General features: G+C 47.5%; 2 protein-coding genes across 3 annotated transcripts in view; one reads left to right on the top strand and one right to left on the bottom strand.

The window, feature by feature from the left end:
• Window positions 1–4,893: 4,893 nt before the first annotated feature.
• Window positions 4,894–6,202, bottom strand: LOC131203920 (basic salivary proline-rich protein 1-like). The gene is made up of 2 exons (XM_058194647.1): window positions 5,976–6,202; window positions 4,894–5,710 (listed from the first exon to the last, which is right to left on the bottom strand). The coding sequence occupies exons 1-2, from the start codon at window positions 6,200–6,202 to the stop codon at window positions 4,894–4,896; spliced, it is 1,044 nt and encodes a 347-aa protein (XP_058050630.1).
• Window positions 6,203–6,658: 456 nt separating this feature from the next.
• SEMA4C (semaphorin 4C) overlaps window positions 6,659–25,881 on the top strand; it is a 118,044-nt gene continuing 98,821 nt past the window's right edge. The window contains exon 1 of one of the 2 annotated variants that reach the window (XM_058194213.1): window positions 6,659–7,069. The gene's annotated coding sequence lies outside the window, so the exon portion shown is untranslated. Of the gene's footprint in view, window positions 7,070–9,742; window positions 9,940–25,881 lie in introns of those variants that run through there. The other variant, XM_058194214.1, reaches the window with a different exon arrangement.

Below are 25,881 nucleotides of genomic sequence, written 5' to 3'. Positions count from 1 at the left end.
ATGTATAATCAACTCTGGCCAGCTCCCCCTAAATCACATTAAACTTTTAATGAGTAACTTAAAAGAATTTTGGAGTGGCAGGTTTCAAGATTAACAAACAAAAGATAAAAGATGTTAACGAAAAACAGGGAGATTACAAAATCCGGACACAGAACTGATGAATAAAATAGGTTTTAAGAACGAGAAGGTGGTGAAATGCTTGGGTATTACTATGACAGATGTGAATTGTATGTTATTTTAAAATAACTATGTTAAGACATTGAAGGAAGTTGAAAAAAGAGATGTTAAAGATGGAATAAAGTACAATTGTCACGGTTGGGGAGAATATGTATGATTAAGGTAAGTGTTTTATCTAGAATGTTATTTTTCTTCCAGACAACACCTGCTTTGACAAGCGATGTACCATTTAAACAATAGCAGAAGGATGTATCTAAATTTGTATGGTAGGAGGAACAAAAAAACCACCCTGAATTAAATATAAGGTATTACAAGATGTGAAGGAAAGAGAAAATTGGATCTATCATATTGGAAATTATACTTTGCTGCCTGTCATTTAGCTTAGATTAAATAATGGGTGATTGCTAAGAACATAGAAAGCTATTTGAGTTAGAAGGGCATGATCTGAGATTCGGGTGTGTGGGACCTCTACGGTATTACAAAACTAAGGTTAATGTAGATTTCAAAAATCATTATGTTAGCCACCAGTTCTGAAAACACGGAATAAATAAAATTCTAGCCTGTGCCGAAAAACACATTTGTAGCTTTCAGCAGAAAAAAAAAACCATTTTATATATGGAGAAATGGTAAGCAAACATAAATGATGAACTTATTGTCATCTATTAAGAGTTTTCTCAAGAGGATTATAAAATAAAATCAAGAGAGGATTTGACAAATCTGTTTTATTTTTTTATGCACAATCGCCACAAAGGTTTAAAATGGGTAAAAGCTTGTAAAGTTCTGAACAATGCATGACTGGATTTGAAATCCGGTATAAATACAAATGATGAACATGTTATTGCTAAGATGTCTAAACTCTTGTTGAAATGCAAGATAGCAGAAGAAGAAAAAAACTCTGAAAAATGCACAATAAAACGGGCTAACCATTTTGCGTATGATACACAAATAGATCACTGGGAAAATAAAATTTATTTTGAATTATTTATACTACTGAAGAGCCTGAAAGAGAAAACTTTATAAAATGATGGATCGTTGCTTTTTTTTGTCACCAGATAAATTGTCTAGAATGTGTAAAAGGTACTTGGAATCTTTTGCTGGAAACGTGAACAATATGAAGAGGCAGTTTTATCATGTATGGTGGATGTGTAAAAATGCAAATAATTTCTGTTACAAATACACTAATTCAGAAGATTTTCAAGACCAACGTATGTACAATGGAAGCCAGAAACTTTTCTTTTGGGATTAGAAAATGGGCAAATAGAAAAAAGCCGTGGAACTTTTAATATATACATGCATACATACATACATACATACATACATACATACATGATAACTGCAGTAAGATTCCTATATGCTCAAAAGTGGAAAAATACAAGAAACGGTTAGTGAAGAGGATGGAATTTACAGAGATAGCTAAATTGACTTTCTTGATTAGAGAAAAGACAATAATTACATTTATGGCTGACTGGAAACTCCTTATAAACTCTTTAGAATAGAATAGAATAGAATAGAATTTTATTGGCCAAGTGTGATTGGACACACAAGGAATTTGTCTTGGTACATATGCTCTCAGTGTACATAAAAGAAAAGATACATTCATCAAGGTACAACATTTACAACACAATTGATGATCAATATATCAATATAAATCATAAGGATTGCCAGCAACAAGTTATAGTCATACAGTCATAAGTGGAAAGAGATTGGTGATGGGAACTATGAAACGATTGATAGTAGTGCAGATTCAGTAAATAGTCTGACAGTGTTGAGGGAATTATTTGTTTAGCAGAGTGATGGCCTTTACATCTCTCTCTCTCTCTCTCTCTCTCTCTCTCTCACACACACACACACACACACACACACACACACACACACACAATGTGGTTTTGATAGTTAGAAAGCAATTGGTTAATAGAAAAAACTCAGCTTTTTAAACCATAGAGTAAGAGGTAACTTTGTAATCATATGCATATTTGCTGTAAAGAAAATTGGTAGATTTTTTTTTTCTTTTCCTTTTTTACACTTGTCTTTTTTGCTTTTTTAAATTTCGGCATTAGCTTGTTAAGTTTTTAACATATATCCATGTCCATGTAGAACATGAGCAGCTATACAGAATGAATGAACGAACGAACGAACAAATGAATGAAAACGGAGATGGATATTTAATCATAAATCATCTTGCCTTTTTTTTTAAAACCTGCAGATTCCCCTGGAAACTCGTAAGGTTAGCCAGTTTAATTAAAGAGATTCACAGAGTTGGAAGGGACCTTGTAGGTCATTTAGTCCAACCTCCCCCCCCCCCGCCCCGCCCAAGCAGAAGACTCTACCCTACACCATTTCTAACAGATGGCAGTCCAGTCTCTTCTTGAAAGCCTCCAGGGATAGTTGCTCTTCTCTGCACTTTTTCTAGAGCCATGATGGCAAACTTACGGCACGCATGCCAGAAGCAGCATGCAGAGCCATCTCCCCGGCCACACCAACCGTCACCTGTTGCTGTTTTGGGTTCTGCGCGGGAGCGCCGGAAACTGGAAGAGAAGCTCCCTGGCGCGCATGCGAGCGCTGAGAAGCTGAGCTTCTGGTTTCTGGCTTGTGGATGCACACCGGCTAGCTGGTCTTCACATGTGCATGCGTGTCAGAAATCAGAAGACCAGGAGACTGGTGCGCATGCTGGAAACCGGAAGCTCAGCTTCCCAGTGCTCACATGCGCCCCAGGGAGCTTCTCCTCTGGTTCCTGCTGCTCCCTTGTGCAGTGCACATGTTCCTGTTTCGGCACTCAGTGCTGAAAAGGTTTGCCAATACTGTCTAAGCACCCCATGGACCAGATCCGGCCTCCAGGCCTTGAGTTTGACACTCCTGGTCTATGCTATGGCCTCAGGCAGGGGTGAAATGCTCCCGGTTCAGACCGGATCGTTGGATCCAGTAACGATGGTGGCGGGTGGTTTGGAGAACCGGTAGCAAAAATCTCTGGCCCCCCCCATGCCCAGCTGAGCTGCGCGATCATCACTTTTTTTTTTTTACTTTTAAAAGTTGTTTTTTTTTGGTCAAAGAAAAAAAATGCTTTAAAAATTTTTTTTAAAAAACCCAAAAACACCTCTGATGATCGCGTGGCTCAGCTGGGATCGTCGGAGCCTTTTAAAAAGCATTTTTTCTACAACCTCTTCGGCCAAAGAGGTTGTAAAAAAATGTTTTTTAAAAGATTCTGACGACCAGGCAACTCAGCTGGGATCATCAGAGCCTTTTAAAAGCATTTTTTACAACCTCTTTGGCGGAAGAGGTTGTAGAAAAAATGCTTTTAAAAGTAAAAAAAAAAAAAGTGGCCACACCTACCCAGTCACATTAACCTCCCCCACCAAGCCACACCCACAGAACCGGTAGTAACAAATTTTACAATTCACCCCTGGCCTCAGGGCTTCTGGTTGACCACTCCTCTTACTGGGAAAGTTTCTCAGGTAACCATGGGATCCAAAAGGTAAGTCCCCCCTCACCTCACACCTGCGTGCAAGTATCCCCCTTGTATTATTTTTATTTAGTTTTTTAAAATTGTGCAAACTTGATGCGAAGCCGGCAAGATTTGGCCGTCAGTCACCTTCCAGGGACTTGTTTAAAAATAAATAAATAAATAAAAATCAACTTTTTATTGCTGGCAGGAATGAATGGATCGATTTCCCCGAACTGCTCCGTTGGGATTGATGTGAATTTTATCAATAAGATTCTCGCAACTGTTGCTCGACGGCCCGACACTATGGTGTCGCGTTCCACACAGCAGCTGCCCCAGCCACAGTTCACACTGGTCCGTCTGCCTGGCCAGTGGTGCAAATGGGGCAGTTCAGTGGTGGGTTTTGAAATTTTTTACTACCGGTTCTGTAGGTGTGGCTTGGTGGGCGTGGCAGGGCAAGGATACTGCAAAATCCCCATTTCCTCCTGAGCAGCTGGGACTTGGGAGGCAGAGAATAGATGGGGGCGGGGCCAGTCAGAATTTTTACTACAGGTTCTCCGAACTATTCAAAATTTCCGCTACCGGTTCTCCAGAACTGGTCAGAACCTGCCGAAACCCACTTCTAGGGCAGTTGTGGGATTCGGGGGTGGGGGATTTCTCTGATGGGGAAAACCCAATAACATTCCAGGTGCCAAATGTCTATGGAGTTTCTCAGTCTTGCAGGTCACGGTTGTCCCAAAAGTGCTTTTTTTCAAGAGGCAACTGGACTTTTTTGGTTTTCTTTGAAGAGGTTTCGCTTCTCCTCCAAGAAGCTTCTTCAACTCTGTGCGTAACTAACTGTCTATGGAGCTTCTTCAGTCCTCCAGGTCACCTTGTCCCAAAAGTGCTTTTTCAAGAGGCAACTGGACTTTCTGGTGGTTGTTTTTTCTCTTTGAAGAGGTTTCACTTCTCATCCAAGAGGCTTCTTCAACTCTGACTTCCCCACCGTCCCAGTTCTGAGCTGAAGAAGCTTCTTGGAATGAGAAGCGAAACGTCTTAAAAAAAAACAACCAACCCAAATCCCCAGAAATTCCAGTTGTCTCGTGGGGGGGGGGGAGGAGCACCTTTGGGAATCCCTGCGGCGCCAACTTATGAAGGCACGTGTGAACGCCGTTCGGGAGACACGGGGGTCCCCTTTCCCCCCACTCCGGAGTCGCCCCCCAAAAGCCGGACGGACGACCCCCGGGTGAGTCCCAAGGCAAGCCAAAGGGTGCCGTTCAGCCCGACAGAAGGCAGCACTTTCAGCCGCGCCCGCCGGCCGAGGTTGCCTCCGGAGGTTCGTTAAGTAACGTCTGGATGGCGGGAGGAAGAATGCTGGCTTTGTTCTGCACCCTCCGGCCGCAGGAGGACTGGCCCGGGCCCGAGAAAAAGTGTGGGGGGGGGGATGCTCCAGCCTTCCCAAACCCAGGGGAGGGTCTCCAGCCAGGGGCAAGGGAGAGGTCCAGGCGCGCCCCCTCCTCCAAATTTGGGGACTCCAGCTGAATCTGCCGGGCTTGGAAGGGGGAGGGGCGCTCTCCAGCGCCTAGAGGGGGCAGTGGAGGTCTCCAGCCAGGGGAGGGAGGGCCCAGGCGCGCCCCTCCTCCAAATTTGGGGACTCCAGCGGGGTCGCCGGCTGAAATCTGCCGGGCTTGAAGGGGGCGCTCTCCAGCGCCTAGAGGGGGCAGTGGAGGTCTCCAGCCAGAGGGAGGGAGGGTCCAGGCGCGCCCCTCCTCCAAATTCGGGGACTCCAGCTGAATCTGCCGGGCTTGGAAAGAGGGGCGCTCTCCAGCGCCTAGAGGGGGCAGTGGAGGTCTCCAGCCAGAGGGAGGGAGGGCCCAGGCGCCCCTCCCCAAATTCAGGGACGCTAGGGGTCTCCGGCTGAATCTGCCGGGCTTGGAAGGGGGCGCTCTCCAGCGCCTGGGGGGCAGTGGAGGTCTCCAGCCAGAGGGAGGGAGGGTCAGGCGCCCCTCCTCCAAATTCAGGGACTCCAGCGGGGTCGCCGGCTGAAATCTGCCGGGCTTGGAAAGAGGGCGCGCTCCATCGCCTGGGTGGGGGGTCCTAGCGGGGGATCTCCATCGCCTAGAGGGGGGGGCAGGGGAGGGTCTCCAACCAGGGGGGAGGGGAGGGGCCCAGGCCCCCCTTCCCCATCTATCTCTAAATTCAGGGACTCCAACGGGGTCGCCGGCTGAAACCTGCCGGGCTTGGAAAGAGGGGCGCGCTCCATCGCCTGGGGGGGGTCCTAGCGGGGGGATCTCCATCGCCTAGAGGGGGGGGGCAGGGGAGGGTCTCCAGCCAGGGGGGAGGGGAGGGGCCCAGGCGCGCCCCCTCCCCCAAATTCGGGGACGCTAGCGGGGTCTCCGGCTGAATCTGCCGGGCTTGGAAGGGGGGGCGCTCTCCAGCGCCTAGGGGGGGGCAGTGGAGGGTCTCCAGCCAGAGGGGAGGGGAGGGGTCCAGGCGCGCCCCCTCCACCAAATTCGGGGACTCCAGCGGGGTCCCCGGCTGAATCTGCCGGGCTTGGAAAGAGGGGCGCGCTCCATCGCCTGGGGGGGGTCCTAGCGGGGGGATCTCCATCGCCTAGAGGGGGCAGGGAGGTCTCCAACCAGGGGAGGGAGGGCCCAGGCCCCCCTTCCCCATCTATCTCTAAATTCAGGGACTCCAACGGGGTCGCCGGCTGAAACCTGCCGGGCTTGGAAAGAGGGGCGCGCTCCATCCCCTGGGGGGGGTCCTAGCGGGGGGGTCTCCATCGCCTGGGGGGCAGTGGAGGTCTCCAGCCAGGGGAGGGAGGCCCAGGCCCCCTCCCCATCCATCTCTAAATTCAGGGACCTCCAGCGGGGTCGCCGGCTGAAATCTGCCGGGCTTGGAAGCGGGTGGCGCGCGTGCCCGCTCTCTGCTCCAAGCCTCGTTCTCCAGCCCAGCCCGGCTTTGACGTCAAGGAAAGGAGGGGGGGGGGAAAGCGAAAAGGGGCGGCCGAGGGGAGGAGAAGGGAAGGCAGGAGAAGAAGAAGGAGGAGGAGGAGGAGAGGAGGAGGAGGAGGTGGCAGGGGAGGCGCTCGCCTAGCCAAGCGCAGCGCAGCGCAGCGGAGAGAGCGAGAGCGAGCCAGCAGCAGCAGCAGCGCCGCCCGTGCAGGGAACAGCCGCCGCCGCAGCCACCGCCGGCCCAGCCAGCCAGCCACCAGCCGCGCCTGGCCAACTTTGCCCCGGTCCAAGCCCCGGGAGTGGAGGTCGCTCGCGTCCGCTTGAGAGCCCGGGGATGTGATTGCTCTCCCTTCCTTCCTTCTTTCTTTCTTTCCTTCCTTCCTTTTCCCTCCTTTCCTTCTTCTTCCACGCTCCCTCCTTCCTTCCCTCCCTCCTTCTTTCTTTCTTTCCTTCCTTCCTTCCTCTCTTTCGCGGAGCCGGGAAGCCGAAGGGAAAGGAAGCCAAACGCTGCCCGAAAAGAGAGGTAAGCCAACCCGCCGGAGGTGCCACGGTTGGGAAAGGGGAGGGAGAAGCCAGCGGGCGTTATGATTATTATTGTCTCGCTTTGTCCGGCGGGGGGGGGGGACGACTTTTCCGCGGGGGCTGGGAATCCTGAGTGGGGAGGGGATGCACGGAAGGAAAGCAGCCTTTCTCTCCCCTCCCCAGGAAGAAAAGGAGGGTTCCCTGAGAGCCCCTCCCATTCCGGCTTTGCCAACTCAGGAGTTTCCTGGGGAAGGAGAGACCCCTTCCCCCATCTCTCCCCTCCCATCTCTCTCCCCCAATCCCCTCCCCATCTTTCTCTCTCTCCCCCCCATCAGGTGGCAGCGCCCCCTCCCTTCCCCGCTTTGGCCCGGCGCGAGGGGGAGCCTCGGCCACGCGTGGGATTGGCGCCCCCCTCCCCCAACTGTTGGGAGAGGGGCGTCCCTTCTCCTCCCCCCACCCTCCCTTTCCATGCAGCCCCCTCCCCTCCCCGGACCAAGCGGAGCTCTGATTGGAAATTAATTACCGGGCTGGGCTTTTGTGGGGAGTGGGGGGGTGGGGGAAAGAGAAGAGAGCGAAGGAGAGAGAGAGAGACAAAGGGAACCGAGCCCCTTCGGAGGGAGGCTGAGCCGAGAGGATCCCCCCGCCCATTCTGCCTCGCCCCCCTCCCCAAAAGCCCCAGTGGGGGGTCTCTTCGCCCAGCTTGCCTCTCGTTGTGGGGGGGCGGTGGGTGTCTCCTCCTGGGTGTGGGGGGGGGGAAGAGGCTGGAGTGTGGGGGGGAGCCGCTTATTTAGTATTTCTTTTGCGGGCTCGGCGGTGGGTTGGGGAGGGGGCTTCTCCATCTCCGCCGCCTCTCCTTGCGGGGAGCTCCGGAGCTTGGCCCGAAAGAAAGAAAGAAAGAAAGAAAGGAAAAAAGAAAGAAAGAAAGAAAGAAAGAAAGAAAGAAAGAAAGAAAGAAAGAAAGAAAGACGAGCGGGCGAGCTAGTCGAGTCGCGAACCTGGGGTTTGTCTCCGTTCCTTTGGCCGGAAAGGCTGGGGTCGCTTCTTCGGTGGGCGCGGAACTCAGCCTTCGGAGGCAGGCTGGCTGGCTGGGAGTCCCACAACCCAGAGCCCTTTCCACGCACCCCCCCCCACCTTTCTGGGCAGTTTGGGTTGGCATTTGGAGAGTGGGGAGGATGTTGCACGGGGTTTTTTTCGTGTGTGTGTGTTGATCCTTTTAGAGCAGCGGCCCCCAGCCTTTCTTTGGCCACATGCCCCACCTAAGCATCTCTAAAACCCTGACGCCTCCCCTCCCATCTTTCTCTCTCCCCCATCAGGTGGCAGCGCCCTCCCTTCCCTGCTTTGGCCCGGCGCGAGGGGAGCCTCGGCCACGCGTGGGATTGACGCCCCCCTCCCCCAACTGTTGGGAGAGGGGCGTCCCTTCTCCTCCCCCCACCCTCCCTTTCCATGCAGCCCCTCCCTCCCGGACCAAGCGGAGCTCTGATTGGAAATTAATTACCGGGCTGGGCTTTTGTGGGGAGTGGGGGGGTGGGGGAAAGAGAAGAGAGCGAAGGAGAGAGAGAGACAAGGAACTGAGCCTTCGGAGGAGGCTGAGCCGAGAGGATCCCCGCCCATTCTGCCTCGCCCCTCCCAAAGCCCCAGTGGGGGTCTCTTCGCCCAGCTTGCCTCTCTTTGTGGGGGCGGTGGGTGTCTCCTCCTGGGTGTGGGGGAAGAGGCTGGAGTGTGGGGGAGCCGCTTATTTAGTATTTCTTTTGCGGGCTCGGCGGTGGGTTGGGGAGGGGGCTTCTCTATCTCCGCCGCCTCTCCTTGCGGGGAGCTCCGGAGCTTGGCCCGAAAGAAAGAAAGAAAGAAAGGAAAAAAGAAAGAAAGAAAGAAAGAAAGAAAGAAAGAAAGAAAGAAAGAAAGAAAGAAAGAAAGACGAGCGGGCGAGCTAGTCGAGTCGCGAACCTGGGGTTTGTCTCCGTTCCTTTGGCCGGAAAGGCTGGGGTCGCTTCTTCGGTGGGCGCGGAACTCAGCCTTCGGAGGCTGGCTGGGTGGGAGTCCCACAACCCAGAGCCCTTTCCACGCACCCCCCCCACCTTTCTGGGCAGTTTGGGTTGGCATTTGGAGAGTGGGGAGGATGTTGCACGGGTTTTTTTTCATGTTTGTGTGTTGGTCCTTTTAGAGCAGCGGCCCCCAACCTTTCTTTGGCCACATGCCCCACCTAAGCATCTCTAAAACCCTGACGCCTCCCCTACGTATAATTCTTACTATTCAAAAAGTGAACTCCCTACTCAGGGGGAGGAAGCCTAAAAAGGCCACTAACTTGGTTTAAACAAGGTTCCAAACGGCCCCCCCATTAAAAAAAAAATCAAATTGCCTCCCTTTTTGTGAGGCGTGGGGCCTCCACGTTGGGAACCCCGTTTTAGAGGAACTTGCTGGAAAAAAACAGCTCTGCCCCCTCCCCTCTCCTTCCCTCCCTCTCTCTCTCTTTCCCTCCCTCTCTCTCTCTCTCTCTCTTGTTTTCCTCCTGGTTTTTGCTTTCTCTTTTCTTCCTGCGTGGCTCTGTTTTGCTCCAGATTAGGTTTCACCTTCCAGCTGACTTTCTGCCCTGTTCTTTGCAAAGACGACACCCACTTTTGTGTGTGTGTCAAGAACTTGGCAAAGGGCCTGTTTACTCCAACAGGAGTTGGACAAGAGGGGCGGGTTGGTTGGCAGTGCCTGGAGCATTCTCAGGGTTGGAGTCTTGGGGGGTCGACCCCCATGCTTTAGGGCCTCGCCCTTCCACAGGTGTGGGGGCAGGGTGGTGGTAGAAGTAGATCTACTGCCAGATCCCTTCCTGGAGATCTCCGGCCGGATCTGCCAAGAAGAGTGCCAAAAGGATCCTTCAACCAGGTTTTTTCTTCCTTTCTTTTTTTTTGAGCAAACCTTTGTGGCTTTTAGAGGAACTCAAAACGCTTTCTGGGAATGTGTTATTTTGGTCCTGCTCTGCCATGTTAAGAGAGGCGGTTGCTTTATTTCTGCTTCAAAGAAAACCCAAATAAGCTTTATCCCGTCTTCGCCCCCGTGTGATCCTTGTTAGATGTTTGGGTTGTTTGGTGTTTTTGTTTTGCATTGGGCTCATTTTTCCAGAAGTGGGCAGCTGGTGAACCAAACGATATTTGCAAACCTTACCTTTGAAACAACGGGAGTTGAGAGTTAGCTCTTTCTGTCTGTACACATGGGGGGGTTACACACCCCTCCGTGCGGCTCCCCTTCTTCCTCCCCAGCAGCCCCTCTGGTTCCTCTGCTTTTATGTTGTGTCCTTCCCTCTTTTCGCTCAGGAATTCCAAAACACACCCGATTGATTCCCCCAGAGTTTGTTTACATGAGTACAAAAGCAGGGAGACACCCAGCGTTCAGTGTAGTTGTGTGTTGTTGTTGTTTTTTGTTGTTGTTGCAAAGTGTTGCCTTGGCCAAAACAGATACACACACACACACACAGAGAGAGAGAGAGAGTCTGGCGTCTTGTTCCTTTTGAGCTTTGAGAAAAAGAAGTTGCCAGTTGATCTGAAATAACCCGGCTGGATTTTGCTCTTCTGCCATCCGAGGCAGCTGGCTGGGTGGGAGTGTGCATGGGGGGGGGAAGGGGGAGGGAAATCAACAGGTGAGGGTTTTTTGGGGGGGGGCATGTGGGAAGGAAGTGAAGGAGCCTTGGTGCTCTCTGAGCTTGGCTCTTTCCTTGCAGACCCAAACTAGGTAACATCATCAGTGCTGTAGTTCAGATCACCTGGGCTACAAATACTGAATGAGGTTATCTGGTTTGTGTAATGGACCGTCTGCAAGGAAAGAGCCAAGCTCAGCGAGCACCAAGGAGCCCTCAGTCGCCCTCCTCTCCATAAACCCCACTCCCTGATGATGTTACTTAGGTTGGTAATGAAACGCCTGCAAGAAAATATCCAAAATCGGGAAAGCACCAAGGCCCCCACAATCGTTGTCCTCTTCCTCCTCTTCCTCCTCCTCCTCCTCCTCCTCTCTACAAGTCCATTCCCTTCAAGCACTGATGATCTCCCATCACTGGGTCATGAAACATCTGCAAGAAAATATCCAAAATCGGGAAAGCACCAAGCCCCCCACAGTCGTTGTCCTCCTCCTCCTCCTCCTCCTCCTCTTCCTCCTCCTCCTCCTCCTCCTCCTCCTCTCTACAAGTCCATTCCCTTCAAGCACTGATGATCTCCCATCACTGGGTCATGAAACATCTGCAAGAAAATGACCAAGCTCAGAGAGCACCAGAGACCCCCACAGTCCTCCTCCTCCTCTCTCCTCAAACCCCACTCCCTTCCAGCACTGATGATGTTCTCTAGTTGGGTCATGAAACTGCCTGCAAGACAACGGCCAAGCTCAAGGGAGCACCCCTCATTTGAAACCTGAGCTACAAATATTCTCTCCTTTATAGGAGGAAGGAAAGCCAGCACATGGGTAGTAGGTCTGCCAGCAAAAGCTGTTTGTAACTGATGCTTCAACAAAACAACTTCTGATAGCAGGTACATTGGTGTCACTCCCTGATGGGCTCCGAGGATCTACTTGGAAAAGGGGATGGCTTGCTTAAAAGCTTTTAACCATGGGGTAACCCCCTCCTCTACAAGGCAGCTGGCTAGATTGTGGTTCAGTGAGCTGATGGTTTGGGGTGTCGTGTATCCAAGGCAGTTGAGCGCATTCCCCAAATTGGAGATTCATGTTTTTGGTGGACGATTCGTGATGGATGACTTGAGAGGTGGTTCTGGCCTGCCTGCTAGGAAGACAATCTCTCCCATTAAATTTAGGCTTGTTGGCATCTCATTAGCAATGGCTTCGGAGTAGACAATGGGAGCTTTCAAAGCACCAGGCAGCAGTTGGTCTGCAGGATCCAGTGACTAGTCATTTCCATGATTAAAAAAATTAAAAAAAAACCAGACGGAAGGAATGGCGAAGAGTTGTCCTTAGCTATTAGCAGAGAATGGAGCCTCCATGTCTAGAGGCAGGGTACCTTTGAGTATTCTGCTGGATGCAGAGAAGAGATCCACATCCGTTTTGAGCTCTGCTAGGAAGTCTTTAGATGTGTTGGGCTGGGGAAATGAACTCTGCACAAACTCTGGAGCTGAGGGATTTCTCTGAATCCAGAAGGAAAAACCGTATGTACAGGTATAGTACAGGTGGTAACTGTGTAGCTCTGAGAGGGATCTTGGAGTCCTAGCGGACAACCATTTAAATAGGAGACAGCCGTGTGCAGCAGCTGCCAAAAAAGCCAACACAGTTCTGGGCTGCATAAACAGAGGGATAGAATCAAGATCAGGTGAAGTGTTAATACCACTTTATAAGGTCTTGGTAAGGCCACACTTGGAATATTGCATTCAGTTTTGGTCGCCACGATGTAAAAAAGATGTGGAGACTCTAGAAAGAATGCAGAGAAGAACAACAAAGATGATTAGGGGACTGGAGGCTAAAACACATGAAGAACGGTTGCAGGAATAGCGCATGGCTAGTTTAATGAAAAGGAAGACTAGGGGAGACATGATAGCAGTCTTCCAATATCTCAGGGGCTGCCCCAAAGAAGAGGGAGTCAAGCTATTTTCCAAGGCACCTGAGGGCAGGACAAGAAGCAATGGGTGGAAACTAATCAAGGAGAGAAACAACTTAGAATGAATGAGAAAATTCCTGACAGCGAGAACAATTAACCAGTGGAACAACTTGCCTCCAGAAGTTGTGAATGCTCCAAGACTAGAAGTTTTTAAGAAAAGATTGGACAACCAATTTGTCGGAAATGGTATAGTGCTTCCTGCCTGAGCAGGGCGGGGGTGGACTAGAAGACCTCCAAGGTCCCTTTCACCTCTTGTTATTCTGCTTCTCATTCCAAATCAGATGAGAGATGACGATCTGGGCAGCCGCTGCGTGCGCCGATTTGGGGGCCGGTGGGGGGTGGGGTGGGAGAATGGATTTTCCCACCCTTTCCGTCCGTGTTCCTGGAGGTTTTCCAATCTGTCAGTGACTCGGAGAGCAGAGCCAAAGAGCGGTCATGCTTTCAAATTAATTAATACGGGCGTATCAGCGCTCGGTGTTGTGTTTATACAAGACAGGATGGTGGAGAGGGGAAACCGTGTCACAGCCTGTTCCTTTCTGCTCTCAGATTCTGCTTATTCCCTTCCTGATCTTCCTTTCTTCTGCTCTGCGGGGGCTCCTGCCTCCTCTTAGCTTGGCAGGAATCTTCTTGGAAGTTAGAAGGAACTGGGATCATGCCGCCATGCGTGGATCTTCCCAGGCTCCCGTGGAGGCGGGGCTGGGGGTGGGGAGGGCCTGTGGAGTGGGGGCGGGGGGGCGGGCGGGAGGGCATGCATCACTTTTTTCATACGGCAAAAATAATTCAACGCATTTGTTTATTTATTTTTATTTTAAAAGGTTTACGCGGCTGCAGTTTCTGAAACAGAATTCTGGGCGGCTCACCAAAGGGCGTTTTATTTGTTTTGATTTCTTTACTAAATTTCTGTGCCGCCCATCGACTCCGGCTGGCAATAAAACCAAGAGAGATAGAAGCCTAAATCATAAAATGAAAACTAACCATCCGGCATGGAGGGGTTCACATGACAACTTCTTATTTATATCTCCTCTTCAGCATTAACTCTACAGGGCAAGCAACCTTCTGTTCATACCTATACTAGAAATTATGTTAAATATTGAGATGGTAGATATAGATGGATGAATAGATGGATGGTGAGAGGGATGATAGATAGAATTAAATATAGAATTGATGATAGAGATGATGGATGGATAGATGGATGGATAGATAGATAGATAAATAGATAGACAGATAGATAGATGGAGAGGGATAGAGGGAAAAAGGGATGATAGAATTGATGATAGATGATAGAGAGATATGATGAATGGATAGAAAGAGAGATAGATGGAGAGATACCGGTAGGTGATAGACAGGCAGATAGAATTGATGATAGAATTGATGACAGATGATAGAGATGATGGATGGATAGAGAGAGAGAGAGAGAAATAGATAGATGGAGAGAGGGATAGAAGGATAGATAGATGATAGAATTGAGGATAGATTTTAGATAGATGATAGACAGAGATAGAGACAGAGACAGAGAGGGATGATAGATAGAATTGAAGATATATAGAATTGATGATAGAATTGATGACAGATGATAGAGATGATGGATGGATGATGGATGGATAGAGAGAGAGAGAGAGAAATAGATAGATGGAGAGAGGGATAGAAGGATAGATAGATGATAGAATTGAGGATAGATTTTAGATAGATGATAGATAGAGATAGAGACAGAGACAGAGAGGGATGATAGATAGAATTGAAGATATATAGAATTGATGATAGATGAAAGATGATGGATGGATGATGGATGGAAAGAGAGAAATAAATAGATGGAGAGAGGGATAGAGGGATGGATAGATGATAGACAGATAGAATTGAGGATAGATTATAGATAGATAGATAGAGAGAGAGAGAGAGAGAGAGAGAGAGAGAGAGAGAGAGAGAGAGAGAGAGAGAGATGATGGATGGATGGATGGATGGATGGATGATAGGAAAGTTTGAATTTGCAGGGTTCCCACAGCTTCCAGCGTCTGCCACACAGGCAGCTCAGCCTTTGGGTTTTATTTCTCTTCCTCCGTGTGTTGTTCGTATTCTATAATAAAACAATTAATTTGGGGAAATAAAAAAAGAATGTCGTTGCCAAAATATTGATGTCTGGAAACCTTAATGAAAAGTTTAAAAAATGGTGGGCTCCATCCAACAGTATCTTCCCCTGCCCAAGTTTTTAATCGACTTGTTCCATCTGGAAGAGCTACGTAAGGGAGCACATTCGTCCCCCGTTGCCTATTTAAAGAAAGCAGATAGTCCTCAAGTTACGACTGCCGTCGAGCCAAAATTTCTGTTGTTAAGTGAATTTTGTCCCATTCGATGACCGTTCTTGGCCCGTTTGTTAAGTGAATCGCTGCAGTTGTTAAGTTAGGAACACTGGTTGTTTAGTGCCTCTGGCTGGAAGGATTTATATTCCTTGCAGACAGCTGGTCATTTGAATCCTTTTTGAGGGTCGTTGAGGCCACTTGGAGGTTTATCTGTGTCTTCAGGGTCACCTGAGTGGTGCGAATGGTTCCTGTAGTCTGCAATTTTTCCCCCCTCTGGAAATCCATTCCTACTCCCATGCCATTCCAAGGATGTTCATCCCAAATTGTATCACTAAAAGTCTGTAGAGATTCTCCAGGTCACAGGGTTTTTTTTATTATTTGCATTTATATCCCGCTCTTCTCCGAAGACTCGGGGCGGCTTACACTATGTTAAGCAATAGGCTTCATCCTATTTGTATATTTATATACAAAGTCAACTTAATTGCCCCCAACAATCTGGGTCCTCATTTTACCTGCCTTATAAAGGATGGAAGGCTGAGTCAACCTTGGGCCTGGTGGGACTTGAACCTGCAGTAATTGCAAGCAGCTGTGTTAATAACAGACAGACTTAGTCCGCTGAGCCACCAGAGGCCCTATTGTCCCAAAGTTGTCCCAAAGGTGCTTTTTTTTAAGGAGGCAACTGGACTTTCTGGTTTTTTTATCTTTTGAAGGCGTTTCGCTTCTCATCCAAGGAGCTTCTTCCGCTCTGACAAGGATAGTGGGGAATGGAAGGATTTATACTTTATGGGATGGAAGGATTTGCAGGATTTAATCCTTCCATTTCCCTACCCTCCCCATCCAGTCAGAGCTGAAGAAGTTTCTTGGATGGAGAAGCGAAACGTTTTCAAAAGAAAAAAAAAAACCCAGAAAGTCCAGTTGTCACTTGATTAAAACAAAACAAAACACCTTTGAGTCCTAAGTCCCCTTTTCCACCCCTATGCCGTTGTAACTTTGAAACGTCGCTACATGAACTGTAGTTGCCGTACATTTGGGGAGTAGATGCCTATTCTTGTGGGAAGGGAAGACTTGCGTCACTCAGCTCCCCAACATTTTCCTTCTTTCCAAGTCAATGGGGTCAATGAGGGGGAAAACACAGACTATTTCGCTCCTCTTTTTCTTTTGGGGAGCAGGACTAGCTTCCCCCACTCCAACCCCTGAAGGAGAGGGAGAGGGAGGCGGAGGGGGGGGGAGGAGGACGGCGGCAGCCACGTTCCTTCGACTGGAAGCCAACATCCTGCCTGCCTCGGTCCCTTTTGATCTCGGGTTTCTGCGGTTTTTCCTCCCGGGCGGAGAGGTTGGGTGGTTTCCAGAGAAGCCGAGGGGGTGTCTCTTCCAGGGCTGCAGTTCTTGTAACTTCAAAACGCACAGGCAGGCAAAGCTGGCTCTGGCGCTCCCCAGGGCCCTGGGCCCGGTTTTTTTTTTTTTCAGCCAGGTTAGCAAGAAGAGAGCTGCGGTGTGGGCGCGTTGGCTTTTCGACCCTGTCTTGGTGTGTGCCAGCTTGGCAGCTGGGTTATTGCCCTGGATTCTAAATGGCCTTTGTAGCCGGTGACTCAGACGCTGTTGGAGAACAAGGTCCAAGATAGCCTTTGGGACTAACTTCCTCACACACACACACACACAGGCAGAAGGGAAAAGCCCTGTACGGGTAGTCCTCGACTTATAGAATAGAATAGAATAGAATTTTATTGGCCAAGTGTGATTGGACACACAAGGAATTTGTCTTGGTGCATATGCTCTCAGTGTACATAAAAGAAAAGATACGTTCATCAAGGTACAACATTTGCAACACAATTGATGGTCAATATATCAATATAAATCATAAGGATTGCCAGCAACAAAGTTATAGTCATACAGTCATAAGTGGAAAGAGATTGGTGATGGGAACTATGAGAAGATTAATAGTAGTGCATATTTAGTAAATAGTTTGACAGTGTTGAGGGAATTATTTGTTTAGCAGAGTGATGGCCTTCGGGAAAAAACTGTTCTTGTGTCTAGTTGTTCTGGTGTGCAGTGCTCTATAGCATCGTTTTGAGGGTAGGGGTTGAAACAGTTTATGTCCAGGATGCGAGTGATCTGCAAATATTTTCACGGCCCTCTTTTTGATTTGTGCAGTATACAGGTCCTCAATGGAAGGCAGGTTGGTAGCAATTATTTTTTCTGCAGTTTATGACTCCAATGGAGCCCAAAAGAAAGGAACAGAATGGAATGGAATAGCAGTAGCAATAGCAATAGGAATTATTAGAATTAGAATTATTAGAATTAGAATTATAACAGTTGGAAGGTGTAGGGTTTCCTGCCTGGGCAGGGAGTTGGATAGAACAGGGGTCTCCAACCTTGGTCCCTTTTAAGACTTGTGGACTGCAACTCCCAGAGTTCCTCAGCCAGCTTTGTTGGCTGAGGGATTCTGGGATTTGAAGTCCACAAGTCTTAAAAGGGACCAAGGTTGGAGACCCCTGGACTAGAAGACCTCCAAGACTCCTTCCAATTCTGTTATTATTATTATTATAAGGGACCTTGGAGGTCTTCTAGTCCAACCATCTGCTTAGGCAGGAAACCCTGCACCACTTCAGACAAATGGTTATCCAGCCTCTTCTTAAAAACCTCCAGCGTTGGAGCATTCACAACTTCTGGAGGCCAGTAGTTCCACTGATTCATTGTTCTCACTGTCAGGAGATTTCTCCTTAGTTCTAAGTTGTTGGATTAGTTTCCACCCGTTGCTTCTTTCTTCTGGGTGCTTTTGGAGAATGTTTTTGACTTAATCCAAGCTCCCTGTTTAGGTTGGATGTCGTGGGCATAAAAGGAAGGGACTCCCGGAAGAAACAGGGGACATCAACCCCAAAATAAAACAGAAACTCTCATCTCCATAGATCAGAAGCATTGCATCACCGTTTTTATGGTTCCTGGCATTCTCCGCAAAAAAGAATTAAAATAGTATAACGCGCCTGTAAAAATAGATTTTAAATCTTGACCTCGGGCCCCCAAAATAGCAACAGATGAACAAGAGAATGCTATTCCTTGATGCAAAAGATGGTCACCCCACCACGCCAATAACTCGGTATTTTTTCCCAGCCTGGCCCTTTTTCTCCAGCTGTAACTTCCTGAAGCTGGGAGTTCTGGAGTAGCAGCACATCTGGATGAGGCCAACGCTGAGCAGCTGTGATGGAGCGGCATGGTTCACTTAATAGCAACCAATTCCTTTCACAACTGCTAACTAGATCGTAAAATTAACGGCTGAACAGAATTGGAAGGGACCTTGTAGGACATCTAGTCCAACCCCCTGCCCAAGCAGGAAACCCTGCACCGTTTCTGACAGATGGCAGCCCGGTCTCTTCTTGAAAGCTTCCAGCGATGAAGTTCCCACAAACATCTGAGTTAGATGTGACTCACTTAACAACTGGCTGCAAAAAAATCTGGTTCCAAATTGTGTTCGTAAATCGAGACTACCTGTAATGCCAGCGGCATTAGGATAGGGCCCAAATATTGATTGATTGAGTGAGTGAGTGATTTGTCAAGCATATATAAGATAATAGGTAAAAGTATAAAAATAATTTGAATACATGAAAAGAGTAAATAAAAAAGCAATATTAGGACAGGGACGGTAGGCACGCAGGTGCACTTATGTTTTTCTCACGGCAATGAACTTGAGAAAATTTCCAGGGATGTGTTTTTGTTGCATTATTCGGGGTCCCGGTTGAAGGCCAGTCCATCTGCCCTGTTTTGGGGCCAACGAGCCACTCATATCTGGTTTCTTGTCGCTTGGCTCTTTGACATTTGATCGTGACTTTCTCCCCCATAAAGGATTTGGAGAGAGAGAAAGAGAGAGGAAAAAACAACAACCTTTCTTTGTCAGATATATTCTGCCCCCAGATTTTACAATCCTCAGGAAAAGTTTTCTTCTCACGGTATTTCTTTCCTCCCTCTGCTTTCTCCTTTGTTCCAAGCCACAGGTAAACAAAGAGCCCAAGGTTTGGGAGATTAGAGCCCGAAGCCACTGTGCCTTTTGTTAAACCAGTTTTAACCCTTTTGAGCAGACAAAATTGCTTTTTTTTTCTTGACTCGGCAAGTGAGTTAACTCTAACCTTAACCCAGTTTTCTCCGGACTTGGAAGCTAAGCAGAGTCAGACCTAGGGGTGGGCTGCTGGGGGTTTGCAGGGGTTCGGGAGAACCTTTAGCTAAGATTCTGTGCAGTTTGGAGAACCCCCAAATCCCACTGGTGTTTCTCTTCACTGGTGTTTCTCTTCACTAGACTAGCCATGCCCAGTTCTTGCAACCGTTCATCGTACGTTTTAGCCTCCAGTCCTTTAAAATCATCTTGGTTGCTCTTCTCTGCACTCTTTCTAGAGTCTCAACATCTTTTTTTATAGTGGGGTGACCAAAACTGGATGCAGTACTCTAGGTGTGGTCTTACTAAGGTGTCAGGGTTCCTTTCACATTGTTCAATCAACTCTTCACACTCAATTGGATACAGTCTTCAGGCAGTCTACATCAGACGCAGGTAAAAGTCCTTGAATATGGAATGTTGTTATGATTAACTTTCTACCGCTCCAACAACAACCCCCTCCCAACTTCCCCAGCTAAAATATGTGGCAGTTAAGAAGCAAAAAGAAAATCGCCTTCCAAAACTGACATAAGGCTTTATAGAGTGGTATTAGTACCTCCCTTGATCTTGATTGTATCCCTCTGTTAATGCAACTTAGGATCGCATTGGCTTTTTTGGCTGCCGCCACACACGGCTGGCTCATCTTTAGCTGGTTGTCCACTAAGATTCCAAGATCCCTCTCACAGTTACTGCTGTTAAGCCAGATTTCTCCCAGTCTGTATGTGTGCTTTTGGTTTTTCTCGCCTAAGTGTAAGGTTAGTAAGTGTAAGGTTGTAAGTCAAGGACTACCAGTATTACAGTAACTGGTTCAGGAAGGCCTTCTGGGCAAGGTTGTCTAACGTAGGAGGGCCTTTCTCCTGCAGGAGGTGTGTTGGCCACCCACGCTGCCTTGCGTCTAAATGACAGTTCTCCTTCCCTTCAGGCATCTGCTGCAGAATCAGCCTGGCGTTTCTCAAATGAATCCTGATTTAATTGTTCGCACTCCCCACGTTCTATTGTTCGCAGGCAGATAATCTCCACTCTAACTCCGCTGCCCAGATCCTCTTTTCTACGGTTTGTAATCTAATGCGTCTGGTAGCTGCTTCTCTAATTGAGTTCCTTCCTGCCGTTGGACGAAGGGACTGGGCAGAAGAAAGGTTTGGGAGTTTGGGGGCCAAAGAAGATTCTTCTCCCTGGTTCTCATTCGATTTGAGGAACCCAGATTTACGGTTTTGAAATCCCTTCCAGCGACGGGAAATCGGGGCGAAATTGCCCGGGGGTCTTCTGTGGCTGCTCTGGAACACGGAGACCTCTGCAGCCTCCTTGGCTGAGCTGCCTTCCGTTTGAGTCCCCTGAGACTTCATTTCCTCAGGTCTGTTTGAGCCCCCTCTCCCCACCCAGACCTCATTTTCTGGGGTTTTCCAGATTGTGGAAGGATGGGAAGCCAGAGAGGCTGTGGAGTGTGAAAAGAACCAGTTTTGGTCTAATGTTGAAGGGTGGAAACCAGGAGATATTGTGAGTTCTAGTTCTGTTCAAGTGTGAAAGCCGACTGGGTGGCCTTTGAGCCAGTCCCTCTTTCTCGCCCTAAGTCAGGTGTGTCCAAACTTGGCAACTTTAAGACTTGTGGACTTCAACTCCCAGAATTCCTCAGCCAGGTTGTCTTGGCTGGCTTGGCTTTGCTGGCTGAGTTTTGCTGGCTGAGTAATTCTGGGAGTTGAAGTCCACAAGTCTTAAAGCTGCCAGGGTTGGAGACCCCTGTTCTAGAGCCCTTGATGATGTGGTGCCCTTCTAGCTGGGAATTGAATCCAACCCTCCTTACAAAATCAGGTTGGAGTGGCCAATATACCGATTTCCCTTCCTGGAGACATGATGGTTGGTCACCCCTCAGCAGACCTCAGCCAGCTTCTTTTAAGCGTTGGTGCAGGAACTGGGCCTGGCTAGTCCAGTGAAGAGAAGGACCAGGGGAGACAGGATAACAGTCTTCCAATATTTGAGGGGCTGCCACAGGGAGGAGGGACATCAAGCTATTTTCCAAAACTCCTGAAGGCCAGACAAGGAATAATGGATGGAAACTGATCAAGGAGAGATTCAACCTGGAAATAAGGGGAAACTTTCTGACAGTGAGAACAATCAACCCATAGAACAGAAGTTGCCTTCAGACGTTGTGGGAACTTCATCACCGGAAGCTTTCAAGAAGAGACTGGACTGCCGTCTGTCGGAAATGGTGTAGGGCAGGGGTCAGCAACCTGCGGCTCTGGAGCTCTTTCACCCCTCTGCTGCGGCTCCCTGTCTCTGCATTTTTGGTACTCATTCACAAAGCATTGAGTGGTAGAAGATGCTGTTGTTGTTGTTGCTTGATTTAAAAAGTCTTTTTTAAAAGAGTTGCATGAGATTAGTCCCTCTCTTGAAAGAAGTTCAAAGAGTGTGTAGCAACTGTTGTGGGAACTGACACAGATTTGGGGTCACTTTTTTTGGGGGGGGGAAGGAGAGGAACCAACATTTTGGGGGAAGAGAATGGAGCAATCTATCTCACCAATCTTTTTTGCTGGCTATTGACTTTCAACTCCTCCTAAGAAAAAATAGCTTGACTTCAGTCTAATGCAAGGATCAGCAACTTGCGGCTCTGGAGCCGCATGTGGCTCTTTTACCCCTCTGCTGCGGCTCCCTGTCACTCAAAACATGCGTCACAACATGCGTTAATTAGTTTTTATTGTGTATGATTTTTGTATTTTTATCTGGCTGTAAACCGCCCTGAGTCCTTTGGGAGATAGGGCGGTATAAAAATTTGATTTAAAAAAAAAAAACCGCCAATGTGTGACACCTGATAAATCAATACACGATTTATTGAGCTTTTCAACCCGCAGTAGGCCAACCATGGATAAATCCAAGAAAAGAAAAGTTTCAGAAGAAAACAGAACGTTTAATTCAACTACATACGCTAGTTTTGTGGCCGCTCAAGAAATAGTCAGGCAAGGGAAGGGTTTTTGTGGCTCCCGGCGTTTTCTTTTCTGTGGGAAACGGGTCCAAATGGCTCTTTTGAGTGTTTAAGGTTGCAGACCCCTGGTGTAGGGTCTCCTGCTTGGGTGGGGGTTGGGGGGGTTGGACTAGATGACCTACAAGGTCCCTTCCAACTCTGTGAATCTGTAAGCCCCCCATTCTGAATGCGCAGTGCACGGGAAGATCTGGCCACGTTACGTGTGGCTCAGCAGTGTAGCTTTTGAGAGGAAGGCTTTGCAACTCCCACAGATTGCTGTAGCTGAGCTCTTTCTCCTTTCCGGAAATCCATTTATATATGTATATACCTCTTTGCCATGAACTCCCCTAGAGACCCTGGGAAAGTCCTGGGAACGTTTCCTGTTTCCGTTAATGGAAAACAATAGAAGCTGCAACCGATACCTTGGTGGAACTCGGTGGTTCTTGATCCCTCCGGCCCGGCATCTGGATGTACAGAAAACCGGGGGGGGGATTGGTTTGTGGCCCCCTCAGACATTGCAAAGGCCACAGCTGGGTGTATTGGGGGGGGGGCACTTCTGCCTATTTCACATGCATCGCTTTGCTTGCTCCCGTAAAAGGGGCTGGAGGCTGTTGCATCCTGCCAGCAAACAAACAATGATTAAGCCAGATTATCCCCCTGCTGACAGAATGGTCTTTTGGTCATGGCTTTAATTTCAAAGCAGACTATTTCCCTAAGGGGGTTTCAATGGATTATATCCAAAGTTATAATCCAATTTACTCATTTGAGTGACTTGACTGATACCTTTGGTTCAGGAGCACAAGTGTTTTGTTTTTTTTCCGTTTCACAAGCACCTTGCCAGATAAATTGGATGGAAAGAAAAGAAGGATCGGCTCAAAATCTCCCAAGGAATTTTTGTGGGTGTGGGGGAACTATACAGTAGTGGCCAAAATTATGGAAACCTTTTGGGAAAAGTGTATTTTCTAAAACTAGCTAATAACACCACTTTTTTTTTTCTTTTGGAGTAGTACCATAAAATTATATATCATTGGAAAGATAATTTAATCAAGAACGTAATGCAATAACTTTTATGAAGGATTTGATATTAGAATAGCAGTTACTGCATAAAGAAGAAAAGTGAAACAATTAGAAAAAACGAGATATACAAAAATTATCCCCATGTCAGTGAATACTTCGTTGGGTAACCTTTAGAATGAATGATGGTCTTACAACATCTTCCCATGGAGTGAACCAAGTCTTTTAGTTCTGCAGCTGTTCTAATGTGAAACCAGGATTGAATGGTTGCTTCGATTAACTGGGTTTTATTGCTTCTGATTAACAAGTTTCTTTAGTCGGCTTCATAGATTTCCAATTGGGTTAAGGTCTGGGCTAATCCCAGGCCGTTCCAGCAGTGGAATAGGATTATCTTGAAACTCCAAACAAAAAGTGGTGTTATTAGCCATCGAACCTCAAAAACACACTTTTCCCAAAAGGTTTCCACAATTTTGGTCACTACTGTATTTTGGGTCTCCTCAGGGATAGTCCTTGGGGTACCAGTCTGCTATCCTGGCTGTTTACAGTGAAATTACATTATTGGACATGTAATATGCAAAATACAAGTGATGTGAATCAGGCACAGAGGTAGCCCTTGACTTATATGACCACAGATGGAATAAGGGGGGGTGGGTGGGTTTCAGCGTTTCCATTGCTTACTCAAGCAAGGAGGTTGTGAATCATGCTAAATTTGATGGCCTTTTTAACCACAGTTGTTGTGAATCACTGCAGTTATTAAAGTAAATTGTTAACAATTGCATGATATCATGCAATTGTTAAATGCACCTGGCTTCCTCCATAGACTTCGCTTGTTAGACGCCAGCTGGGAAGGTTGCAAATGATACAGTAGTGGCCAAAATTGTGGAAATTTTTTGGGAAAAGTGTGTTTTGGAGGTTTGATGGTTAATAACACCACTTTTTTTTTTTGGAGTTTCAAGATAATCCCATTCCACTGCTGGAATGGCCTGGGAATAGCCCAGACCTTCACCCAATTGAAAATCAATGGAGCCGACTAAAGAAACTGGTTAGTCAGAAGCGACCCAGCAATAAAACCCAGTTAATAGAAGCCATCATTCCATCTTGGTTTCACATTAGAACAGCTGCAGAACTAAAAGACCTGGTTCACTCCATGGGAAGACGTTGAAGGTTACCCAACTAAGTATTAACTGATATGGTGAGAAATTTTGTATATCTCATTTTTTCTATAGTGATAATTTTTGTATATCATTTTTTTCTACGCATTTCACTTTTCTTGTTTATACGGTAAGTGCTATTCTAATAGCAAATTCATCATAAAAGTTATTGCATTACATTTTTGATTAAATTATCTTTCCATTGATATATAATTTTATGGTACTACTACACAAAAAAAATGATGTTATTAGCTAGTTTTACTATTAGCTATTACTATTTACTATTAGCTATTACTATTACTAGATCTGCACTACTATTAATCTTCTCATCGTTCCCATCCTTCCACTTACGACTGTATGACTGTAACTTTGTTGCTTGGATCCTTACGATTTATACTGATATTGTTTCCTGATTGCTTATTTGTACCCTATCATTAAGTGTTGTACTTTATGATTCTTGATGAACGTATCTTTTCTTTTATGTACACTGAGAGCAGATGCACCAAGACAAATTCCTTGTGTGTCCAATCACACTTGGCCAATAAAAAAAAATTCTATTCTATTCTAGTTTTAGAAAATACACTTTTCCCAAATGGTTTCCACAATTTTGGCCACTACTGTAGGTCGACCCTTTTGTGAGCAGGTGGATAATGGTCTTTTAGCCATTTGGTTTTCTTTAGAATATATGGGAAGCCACGGATATCCCCTGAATGAAAACAGATGCTGGATAGCGGAACTTCGCATATAACCGTGCCGGGCTTCCGTCTTTTTAAAATGAAAATAAGGAGGTGTCTTTGGGCAGATTGCTACTGCATGTACCATATTAGAGGAACCTAGAATGATATACGTGCCTGAACACGTCCTTTTGAATCGAAAACCCAAAGCAGCTAAACTTGGAACTGTGGCCAACAAACCCTTGCTGAATGATTGAGCTCACTTTCAAACATGAAGCATGAAATGCACATTTAAGTAGCACAGCTCAGATTGGAGAACAGAATTCTGCTTTTTGTGTTTGTGTGTGCGGTAGAGCCGCTGCTCTGGGGAATAAGGTTGCGTTTAGAAAATGTGCTGTGGATTGTTCTGACCAGTTCTTATCATTTTGCGGCATTAAGAAGGGGGCAAATCCAGGCCGGGTTTGGGGGTAGGGGGAAAACTTTCTGATTTGGGAAAAGAGGTGGCAGGGAGCGGGCATAGTGACTGATCGGTGCTGGCTGGGGATGTTGGGAATTGAAGTTTATGGAGACCCACAAAATCGGAAATATACGAAGGGTAGGAAGGCCACCAGATTGGAGAAGGCTTCTTCAGTGCAGTGGCTTGCAATGGCTGAGTTGTGCAAACGTGTGAGCGACGAATTGATAGTATGTTTGACCAGTGGTGGGATTCAGCCAGTTTGCACCACTTCGGAAGAACCGGTTGTTAACTTTCTGAGCAGTTTGGCAAACTGGTTGTTGGAAGAAATCATTAGGGCAGAGAACTGGTTGTTAAATTACTTGAATCCCATCACTGTGTTTGACAGATCGAGGTGAGATTCAACCTAGAAATAAGGAGGAGTTTTCTGACAGAACTATCAACCCATGGAACAGAAGTTGCCTTCGGAAGTTGTGGGAGCTTCATCACTGGAAGCTTTCAAGAAGAGACTGGACTGCAATCTGTCAGAAATGGTGTAGGGTCTCCTGCTTGGGCAGGGGGTT

The sequence above is a fragment of the Ahaetulla prasina genome, chromosome 9 (genome assembly GCF_028640845.1).
Source record: "Ahaetulla prasina isolate Xishuangbanna chromosome 9, ASM2864084v1, whole genome shotgun sequence".
NCBI classification, from domain to species: Eukaryota; Metazoa; Chordata; class Lepidosauria; order Squamata; family Colubridae; genus Ahaetulla; species Ahaetulla prasina.
Note: the sequence above shows the minus strand (reverse complement) of the source record. Positions and strands in the feature narration are given on the sequence as shown.